This window comes from Enoplosus armatus, chromosome 12 (assembly GCF_043641665.1).
Source record: "Enoplosus armatus isolate fEnoArm2 chromosome 12, fEnoArm2.hap1, whole genome shotgun sequence".
Lineage (NCBI taxonomy): Eukaryota > Metazoa > Chordata > Actinopteri > Centrarchiformes > Enoplosidae > Enoplosus > Enoplosus armatus.
The window spans coordinates 4,030,625-4,042,274 of NC_092191.1; the positions used below are offsets into that span (position 1 = coordinate 4,030,625).

The window sequence follows — 11,650 nt, forward strand, 5'->3', positions numbered from 1 at the left end:
GGCTAACTTTTGACCTGCACTTTCACTGAATGTAACGCAGAGCAATGCATTTTAATGAACTAAATGTCTTATGGCCAAAAAACTTTGATTCGTTTACTTACTGCTAAATGAACAATAAGTAAAAACTGTTGCACGTATTATAACCATTACTATTACAGGCCTGTCATTTATTATATCTTATGTCCCTATTGCGCTATCCTGTATGCTGCTGGAACGATGCAAATTTCCCCGCTGAGGGATGAATAAAGGATTATCTTATCTTATCTTAATACATTGTAGGAGAAAATCAGCATGGACTGAAGAGCGTTTACATGCCAGGCCTGACTTTTCGGCCTATTCGGCCTATATTTATTCACAGGATAACGCTCATTATTAGGGGTTCATATATGTTAATTTAATAATTAACATGATTTTTGATATATTTGAATTGGCAAACGATGATTTTCAGGACCTCACACTCAAATAGCGTTAATGCTGCTGGGCGATTTCAGTGGTGTCCTACTACTAGCCTACTACTACTACTAGTAGGCCTACTAATGATAATACTAATAGCAATAAATAATAATGTGGTCCACCCTTAAGTACATTTTCCCCGAGTTGCTCAGAAATGAATTTTGAGATGGCCTATTTGTTGATCTTAAAGTATTCATGAAAACTACAGGCCTGGGGTCCACTGTTTTACTTTATTTATATATTTTGTAAGAGGTTTGGTGGTGTGTAGTACTGGTTTAACAACGGAAGTTCATCCGAAAGCCTGAGACCACCCGCATATAATATCTTAGGTTTCCGGTTTGTTCACAGTTTTAGATCAAATACTAAAGTGCAACAACAATGCAGGAAACAGCCCCCGTGATCTTACTTTCAACTATGAGCTTCACTCATTCATTCTGTCACAGTTGCCGTTTGTCTTCCTAACACTGTGTAACCAAACTGAAAAGCTCAAAGCTAACATGAGAATAATTGGTTAGCTATTTTTTTTCTCCCATGCGTTTATTTTAATTTGATTTAAAACATACACAACCGGACATTACCTACGACACCAGCCGAGCCACGTGACACCGGCTCCGGGCTGTCACATCGAAGGAGGCTTAATCAGCAGCATGTTTACCGGAGGCCGTCACGTGGTGTTCGGGGTTGTTAAACCTGCGACAGTGATGAGCTCCGGTGATTCACATGTTCAGTATATAATCAAAAACAGGAGTAGCAGAGGAAGAGATGTCCGTTGTTTCATCCAGTGATGTGTTTCATTCAGATGTCCAGTTGCTGAGCATTAAATAGAGTTAATTAGACATAAATATGTATTATGCAATAAATGGAAAATCCCCACACACCACTATGGCATTTATATTGCTATAGGCCGATAAGGGTTTCTGGTGCAGCTCCTTTAAGGACTTCCATATGATATGTGATGACCTAAATACAGCTATAATCTTAGGTCTACATCTGGTTTGTTCATTGAGTTCACTCTGGTCGCAACAGCCCTGCATTGCTGTAAATTATAAGTTGTATCACACAAATTTATGAGATGTAACCAGAAACAAAACCACCCGGCTAAGAACCTGTTGGTGTAAAGAATGCATACCAGCTACCTGGAGTCAGTTCTCTTGCTCAGAGAAGCATCCGTGAACACCTTCGTATTGAGAGAAACTGCCCACCAGCCACCTGCTGAAGAGATCTTATGAAAACTGAACATACACTATCCAACGCACTGTTTGGCAAACAACAAGCTGTCACAGCAGACTTGTCATAGTAGGTAAATCACAGCGGTTACCAATAACATTAACAATGTTCTTAAGTGTCCCAGCAGTGTGAACAATAACAGGACCCAGCTAAATGAAATTCACCCACCATTGTATTATTTACACCTGTGCTTCATCCTGTGACATGTCAAAATGTCTTCTGTGGAGACGGCCTTTGTTATTTATACTGTATAACTTAACTATCATGCAAAACTAACATACATGCGGACAGTTTGCATTATGTTTCATGACAATGGCGTGTACGGGTCCTGTTACATTAAAAAGCCACTCCCGGCTGTGATTTACATCTCCTACATACTGAAGGCCTCTGCTGTCGACAGTCACTCTCACACAAAGGTAATCAGCCAGTAAGCCAACCCTCACCCTCTGTCTATTGTCTCTGTTCTCGCGTCTTCTGCGTCCTCTCTCCAGAGCCTAATGAACTGGAGCTGATTAGACAGAGAGACAGAGAGCCCTGCTCCTCATCAGCACAAAGCCTTTTGTTAAGTTATAGTTAATATACTTAATTCTGATTTTGGCTGGAAGTCCTGAGTCCAGGTTTTGTTTTGGGGTAGTTAAGATTATTGTCGTTGCGGTACTTTAGGCCTTGGTTGTTCTTTCTTCTCTTAAAATTGATAAGATTGTAAGTTTGAATCTTGTTTGTTCATAAAATATCAAATAGTAGTGGCATCTAACATATTAAGGTCTTTACTTGATCCTAAGTGAGTGTGTGCAAGTGTGCTCTGCAGACGTTATTTTCTGCATGACAGTAATGTTATTTCACATGCATCTATATTCAGCAACAGTGACTATAGGCTGATCAAAGGGCGTGTCAGGAGTGAACACATGATATGGTCTATATACAACAAGAACATGCAAAAAAAAAAAATAACTCTGGGTATTAAGTGTCAATGATCTTTCTATCAGAACAACAAGTGTTTCAGTGAAATGTCGTCATGATGAGTGAATGCATGAAATAGGAAATATTTTTTGATTTAACGCATTTGTTTATTAAGCAATAAATGGGAAAATCCCTTTATGCCACAAGGTTTTCCTTTTACAAAGCTCTTATATACTTTATATACTGCATACTTCTTAAAGGAAATCACTAAGCTGTAACCTGAGGACTACTGCTCGACTAATACAGCTTTGATTCTCCCATCTTAGCTGGATTGCTAAGATGTTTTCCTTTAATTGGACTCAGCCTGGGCACAAAGGACAAAACGGACGATCACAGAGGACAGAAACTTTTGAAAAATACATTTAGCCCCAACTAAGCCTCCCTCATAAATGTCCAAAATGGGCTTTGAAGTCCAGCCTCCTGCAAGACTTGTTTGTGCCCCTTCGTTTTCCATGAAAATTTGAATAAATTAGCTTTAAACGTAAAAAAATATCCAAGAAGTTTTATGACCTACACACATGCACAAAGAGTCAACATGCATCCAAGAGGAATGTTTTTCTTTGTGTTTGAAAAACAGATCTTTTATTATAGGATACATAAAGTAGATATAACATTACCAGTAAGGTTTACATTTCAATCTCACCTCCTGGCAATGTATGTATGATTTATACAGAATGCCATGGAGGCTGAACTACAGTATTATTGTTAGTGTAGTTGCAGTAGATGCACAGAACGGTGTGAGTATGAGTGTGTGTGTGTGTGTGAGTGTGTGAGTGTTTGGGGCTGGCCTGACTGTAAAAACGAGCAGCCCAGCCTGTACTGTAAGTTTTGCTAATTGTACTCAGTAGACCCAGTTTGGGCAGGCTCAAGGTCAAAGACTGTTTCCCTCACTTTCCAGAGGACTCTGAGAAGTGGTTTCATTGCGGTCTTGGGGGTAATGAAGAGATGTGGAGATGGACGTATTATTTATATCATAAGTTTATGTTTCTTGATTTAACTTTCAGGACTTCAGTCAGGATGCAGGCTATGTTTTTTATCAAGTTTATATTGATTTGAATTGCTGCATTTAGGGCTATAGGGTAACAACTAATACGCTGTGCCCCATGTGGAAATAGAGAACCCTGTTTATGACAATCTTAAGGTTTTGTTAGGTCACTGTTCACATTTAAAGGTGGCTATTTTGATTATCCATGTATTTACCAAGCCGCACATTTCTGTCAAAGTCTGACTTTGGCTTTTTAACGGAGAACGGCACAGCTCTGCTGGACCACAGCAGCGCTTCAGCGAGAAGACTGTCGGGCTACAGAGGCTGCTGCTACTATGAGCCGCAGTATCCTCCTCCGTGGACCCTCTACCAGGCGAAGCGTCCCATCACCTCCCCGCCGCCACCCTGCTTCAAACTGCCGGGTGAGGCTGTCCATCACCAGGGCTTACCATCCCCGTCGGAGACGATATTAAATACCAGTGAGGACTGCTTTCGGTACGGTGGCGCGGTTTACGGCGCCCCTGGTCCCCGTCTTCACGCACAAGCTTTTGCGGGAGACCCGCGGAGTTTCCCCGGCAGATACACGACGTTCAATCCCGACTCACGAATCCTCTTCTCGGCAGAGCGGAACGCAATCCTGCCGCCGGGTTTTGACCAGTTTTCCGAGTATGCACATGACGGAGTGCATCCGAGAGTGGAGATTACACATGGGAGCCAACAGTCGAACCGGGCCGAGTGGACGAGCTGTCATAGCGGGGAGAGCAGCGAGGTGAGGGCGGGGTCAGAGTCACCCCAGGCTGGGAAAGACGAGGAGGATGCGCCGTTATCCAGCGGCAGCGGAGGAGACTACAGCCATGCCCCGAGTGAGTGGAAGTCTAATAATAGCCCACTATAATGTTAATTAATTACTTTAATTACTGAATGGGACCACGCGGAGACCTTTGATTTGAGTCATCACGACCCCACATGGGCTCTCTTGATATGCAAATCTCACGAGTGATTTGTACTGATAACTTGATCCAACTATTTGATATCCTACATGTGTGTATATATATATATATATATATATATATATATATATATATATATATATATATATATATATATATAATCATTTCTATATCAGGGACTCCTTCCATGCTCTGACACAGAATATATAGGCTACTCTTCGGCTAATGTTACATAAGCTGACTGAACGTTTTGGCACGTAAAATGCTGTCAAGAGCCAGAAAAGGCCCAAACTGAGCAGCCAACAGTCATTTATAAAGCTTTGTCAAGGCTGAAAATAGACCAGTAGTTAACTGTTTTATTGATGTATTTGTTCATCTGTTTTTGCCTATGTATGTTTTATTAGACCAGGTTTGTCTTTTCAAAATAAAGCGGACTGAGATACAGGACTGAATATCACTATTAGCCTAACGAAAGAAAAAAAGGAATAGAAATTGTGTACTTTTCTTGTACAAGTATAAAACCGAAGGAATGCAGGCTATGTAATGGCCCCAATATAACAATATAATGTCCCTCAAATCGAATACAGGCCTACAAAGAGAAAGCCCACATGCTGATGTTTACACCTTTAAATATCGTACTTTTAATATTAACACACGGGTCTGTCTCATATATGTGAATGGACTTATGCAAAGAGCTGGCATTGGCAAACAGCGCTGGTAAATGTGATTATTACTTATCAATAATGCTCCAATTTTCTCTCCATTTGTTAGCAATTTGAGTTGCACGCCCAACTCTGCCTGTAGAAATAGCAAAATGGTTTTGCCTACAACTTACAGAGTGCAGATCTACAAGTGCAAAACTTAACCTAATGTGAAAATAATAATTAACTTCTTGAGCTCACTGTTTTGACTTAGACCTTGACATTCAACTTATATTAAACGTTAAAATTCATTAAATTCAACTCTGATTCACATGAGTTTGATTTTAGTAAATTTAATAGCGGTTGCTCGCCTCTGCTGGATGTTTGGAGGAGATAGTCTGAACATCCAAACCCCCACCCCAACTATTTGGCACCTTGGACCTGGACAGATGTGAAGAATACTGGCCTTTGTTATTGGCTTATTTTACTGGATTTATAATTCAGTTGTAGAGCCCTTTTCTGTGACTGTTTCTTATCATTTCATGTTTATTCTTTCCCCTCTGTCTCCAACAGAGCCCTGTGTGAGGAGGACCAAGCGTTGTCCTTACTCCAAGCAGCAGATCAGAGAGCTGGAGAGAGAGTTTCTATTCAACATTTACATCAACAAGGACAGACGCTTGGAGCTGTCCCGCCTTCTGCGCCTAACAGATCGGTGCTTTGCAATATTTCTTTAATTACATTTAGCCTAATTAAAATAAAACCTATATATAGCCGAGGACACAGGATCCCAATTACACCTGGGGCAAAGGCACAACCTTGCTCCAGTTGGGGTTACATCAGGATAAATCAGGGCTAGGGGTGATAGGGTTATAGGGTGTTACTCCACTAAACTGCAGGCTGCAGTGAAGCACTTTCATTAAATACTCTGTAATATGGTAAAACGCAGTTACCATACTGGTGTCTGGTTCCACTTGGTAGCAAAGTGCTATGGAGGCTATGGAAGTATGATTAGCAGGAATATTTAATGGTAGTTTTTGAGCATGAAAGGTAAGCCTCCATGTTTTTTTCATTGTTTATATGGCTCTAATTGCAAACAGTAAAAAGCTTAATGGAATTAGACCACCAACAACTAGTCGATTAATTGACAGAAAATGAATCAGAAACTATTTTGATAATCAGTTAATTGTTTTGTAATTCTGTGGGGATTATTTTCAGTTTTATATCATTATAGACTGAATATCTTTGGGTTTGTGGCGTTTGAAGATGTTACATTGGGCTCTGGGAAATTCAGATTTTTGTACACCAATCGATTAATCATGAAAGTGATTGGCAGAAGATTACTTGATAATGAAAATAATTGTTAGTTGCGGCCCTGTTAATGTTAAATTAATGCTCAGGTGAGGTGATTATTCCACCCTCCGGCAATAAAATAGACCTGACTTTATACAGTGCAAATGATGATGTTTCAGTTACCAGATCTTTTTAGTTTTTAAACTTCACCATAATCATATTTATTTGGCAAGTGTGTGTGTGTGTGTGTGTGTGTGTGTGTGTGTTGTAGACATAACCAATCAAAAAATGTTGGTGATGGCCGTCATGCGGTTACGTTCTGATATGTTTTGCCCAAAATGCATTCTGCATCATTGCATATTGCCGTTTGTTGTGTTTCTGCATGCGTTTGTTTAAAAAAAAAAAAACTCAGCAAGAACAGCACAAAGAAATCAAACGGTAAAAGCATGTTTCTGCTCTATTCTTTGCTGATCCAGACAGGTGAAAATCTGGTTCCAGAACAGAAGAATGAAAGAGAAGAAAATGAAAACAGAGAGACTGCAGTACCACGCAGGATACCGCCTCTTCTGAGAGACGTAAGAGACAGTCTTTCTTTCAGTGTCATGCACAAACTGTGTGACAACTCTGCCAAACCTTGTCACAGCACTGTATCACCGCAATCATAAATAAACACAGTTCCTTCCCGCTATTAATGGAGAAAATTGTCTCGAGTACAAACCGCAACTTCCCTATATTCTGTCTCTCATCAAGAACACATTCAGACGTCTCCTCTTGCCTCATTTGAACCCAACGTCCCTCTGAAGTCATGTGTCTTACTGTGAAGAAATGAACCCTCTCTCTGCCTCAGGCCTTCATGTCACGTCCAAGGAATAAGGACATACAGTCTTCACGCTTCTCACGAAAAAGTAAACGAAATATGGGGAAACAGCCAACGCACATGTAGCTCGTCTGTGGAGCCTCATGTTTTAGATTTCACTTTTCTGAGAGTATTTGACTCATCCTTTTTTCACGTGTTTTTATGCTGACTTGCACTGCTGACACTGTAATGGTGTGAGTGTGGTCCTGACGTCGCCTTGTTGCTCATGTGAATTTGCTTAAAGTTAATAACTAATGACAATATATTAATACTACACGAGATCCAGTTTAACCATCTATTTAGCGTATTAGTATAATCATTTTAGGCAAGCGAAGACAATCAATTATTCTGATATTCGTGACATTTAATATTGGTATTGTTACCATTTTGCTTTTGTTTTTAGGCTGTAAAGACCGACTGCATGTAAACATGAGTGCAATCATATTGCTTGTTTTTAAATATTGAATGATATACCATTATGATACCAATGAGTCATTATTATACTTCTGTTTCAAGTGTATTATATTATGTTTGTGTTATGTATCATATTTCAACACATGTACACTTGAATGTGTAATTAATACAATGTATTAAAGTATTTGACAACCTCATACAATATTTCTACAAGGGGAACTGTTTGTTGTTTGTTTTGAAACTACAGAGAAGGAGGAGTGTGTAATCCTTCCTACAAAAGGTTTCTAAAACTTCTAAAACCAAAAGACATGAATGTGACATTTAGAGTTTAGGTTTAGTCTAACTGTGAAAGTTTAAATAGGAAATTTTTAATGACACAAACCTGCTCAGACACTTTTCAAATGTGCTATATAAAGTAGAATTTCTCATAAAATAAGCAAATATTTACACAAACTCCAGAAATATTGTTTATTTTGAATGCAGTTCTTGTTACAGCGTCGTCTGGGACGTTCACAGGGTGTTGAATGTTTTTACATAGTGATAAAATGAAACGATCACTTCTGCAACAAAAAAGTATACCCAGAAAGAATTAAATAGGCTCACATTTTCATTGGATGATGCCTTAATTGTAAACAAAACCATACTTACTTTAAAAGGCAGGTCGTTGTGTCCCAAGTTTACACAAATATAAAATGAAACATCCACAAGTGAAGAGTAAAAGTGTCAAACTATAAAGGAAAATAAGTAAAAGTAGTAGATAGTTTTTAAATTCTCTCTTCTTTTCACTCTGGTGTTCTGACCCAGACTTTGAGTCCAAGGCTGCAAATGAACCTTGAACCGCAAAAAAACAGCCACAACACGCAGACGCCGTCACAAACCACCATTTCCTCAACCTAATGACTTTTATTGGGGCAATTCAGACAGTCTGCTGTCTCTCCCTTTCTCTGTCTCACACATTCACTCAGTCTGTGTGCATGAGTGTGTATTTGTGTGAGATGTAAAAAAAAAAAGACAAGACAAGGAGATGAAAGGAGAGGTTGTGTTTCTGGTTGGAATCAAAGGCATTTAACCTAATGGCCTACAATAAAGTCAACCACAAGCATCCTGAGCCTCGTTCACCAACACAGACACGTTTTAAACTGGTTTACTCAGATATTCTTTTATTATTATTGCCAACCATTTGGGTTGTTTAATTTGATTTTTACAGTCTTAAAGAAATGGATGATGTAGTGACAGTAATGGTTGACAAGTTGAATGTAGGTCTTATAATAGAACTAGTAGTAGAGGCATATGTGTAGCTATTGTAGTGCCAATAATAGTAGTTGAAGAAGCAGTATTAGGGGTAATAGTATCAGCAGTAGTATTAGTAATAGTAGTATTTTTAGCAGTAGTAGTTGTAGCAGCAGCAGCATTGTTGTTAAAAGGAGAAAAAGTGGCAGTAGCAGTTGTATATTGCAGTATTGGTAGAAGCTGTATTAAGATTTGTAGTAGTATTAATATTAGTGTCAGCAGTAGCAATTAGCAGTTAGTAGCAGAAACAGCAGCAGTTGTAGTAGTTGCAATAATTGCAGTATCCATAATAAAAATAGAAATGGCAACACTTTATTTTGACCCCCGCATTTATACGCAGTATATAAACATTAAATACATGGTTTATAACACACTATAATGTAGTTGTAAGCAGATACGAGTGTTTTTAATGTGTATAATATCATAAGTGGAGGCTGGTGTATAAACACATGAATGACAATAGAGTAAAACACAGTTGTAATAATATAAAATATGTTTTCATAGGAGAAGTTATAATTGTTGACTAATATTATACATTAATAAACACTTAAAATGTCCATTTATCTGCCTGCAACTACATTATAGTGTGTTAGAAACCATTTATTACAATGTTTGCATGCTTGTAAATGGCGGGTGGACTTAAAGTGTTACCAGTGAAAGTAATGGTATTAGTGCTAATAACAGTGATGGCAAAGTAGTAGTTAACAATAACAGTAATAAATAGTATTAGCATATAGCTTTAGTAACATTCCAGATTCTGTAACCGCAGGTTGAGCTTGACCCCCACCTCCACCACCAGAGCAGTCATGATGACACCGCCACCTAGAGGAAATTACTGCAATGACATCCATCTGTCCTGAATCCTCAAGGGTCCGGCTAAATTAAATTACAAGCGCTGATTCATGTGTTTCTTCATTTTATTACTAAGACCAGTTGACAGAGCTTAAACTAACTTGATAATGTGCTAAATTAATTCTAAAAAAGTGCATTCGCTTGCTGAAATAGATCAGAGGTCTTCAGGGCTGGCAGCTTAGATATTGCTGTTAAACTTTTTGTGTTGAATAGTTGGAAATTCTCGATTGTCAGAGATGAACTTGAGACTTCCAGAGGCAGGTGGTTCCAGGTGGGCTACCTATGATGTCACCTCTTGGAAGTTCTCACAGTGATAATGTTTGAGTTTAGAGTTATATTTAATAAGAAATATTCTCAAATGATCTTTTCAAATGCAGTCTGTGCTCTAACGTGGATGCAGAGTATTTGTGCCCTGTTACATGGGAAGGTTTGGGGATCCCTCCTGTTTGAACTCATCCAGCCAGCAGATGGCGCTCAGAGTGCACAAGAGACAGCGATCAAGGTCTAAGTTAGAGGGTTGTTGCAAAATTTGCGAAAGAAAAAGGCACACAGGTCGTTTGTGTCTTTAAGCCACGCCCCCATCCTGCTTGTCATCCTCTTCTCCAGCCAATGAAATGTCACTTTCACACAAAAACATGGACACAATGACGGTGGATGGAGAAAGTCTTTCAATTAATTGGCATGAGGCCAAGTATGTTTTTTGAATTGCAAAGTTTTCAGCATCTTAGAATAATTTATATTTCGATAGGCTAATATACACAAGTGCAGCAGCCCATAACAGCCATAGATGGATCTAGATATTAGCTAAGAAAAACAAGCCTGTTTTCCGAAATGTTCATTTATTTTAAGGCTCACTTAAAACTTCAGTTCTTTTCTGAAAAATTCAAATTCTGGACAGAGACGGGTCTCAAGAACAAAACACCTAAAGACAGACAAACAGACTCTTTTGACACGTAAAACCCAGGCGGCTCTGCACCCGCTGGTATTAGAATTGTAGGCCTATTGTACTGGTCAATTAATTAATAATGAATAAGTAGACTACGTCTGCGTGCATAAATAAATAAAAACAAATGAGCTTTAAAAAAAATCAGATAACTGAAACAGAACAGCAGAAACGGAACGATTTGACCAGTGAACCAGCCGACTGACACAAAGCCAGCTGACAGTATGTAGGGTCCTGTTAGCAGCCCGCAGCACGTCGCGCCATCCAACACCAGAGTTTTGTCTCAGTTTTCCAAGAAATGCACAATATTTTCATCGTGAGCTCAAGATCAAGGAAAACACTTGACCAGACAAAGAAAAGCCAAAGGCCCTCTTTCCTCTGTTAATCTCAATCCCGTTACACACACACACACACACACACACACACACACACACACTTCAAACAAGCTTGTAAACGACTCCCTGCTACTTTTTATTCTTCTTGTAAAACGGTGTTTCAAGTACAGAGTTTTAAAAACCTATATGCTACATTCAGGTCCACCTGGCAGCAGGCTCGTAGGCCTACTATCACATTTCTGAGCACAAAAGAATGATTTGATTTATTTCCTATACTGACTAAATACAGTCCAGCCATGTGATCCACAGTGTAACCAATGGGCAGCCGAGAAGAAGGTATGGGCAGGAAAAAAAATTACTACCATTTTAGGGGAGGATGTAAGCCACTATACCAGCCCATCTAACGTTTTACAGTCGCACTTAAGTGTCTTTTTATTGAAATAATAAAATAAAC

The 11,650-nt window shown here is 39.1% G+C and overlaps 1 protein-coding gene across 1 annotated transcript; it reads left to right on the forward strand.

The window, feature by feature from the left end:
- Positions 1-3,830: 3,830 nt before the first annotated feature.
- On the forward strand, positions 3,831-7,076 carry LOC139293840 (homeobox protein Hox-D11b-like). The gene is made up of 3 exons (XM_070915443.1): positions 3,831-4,476; positions 5,781-5,928; positions 6,983-7,076. Exons 1-3 carry the CDS (start codon positions 3,831-3,833, stop codon positions 7,074-7,076), a joined length of 888 nt encoding a protein of 295 aa, XP_070771544.1.
- The last annotated feature ends 4,574 nt before the right edge of the window (positions 7,077-11,650 follow it).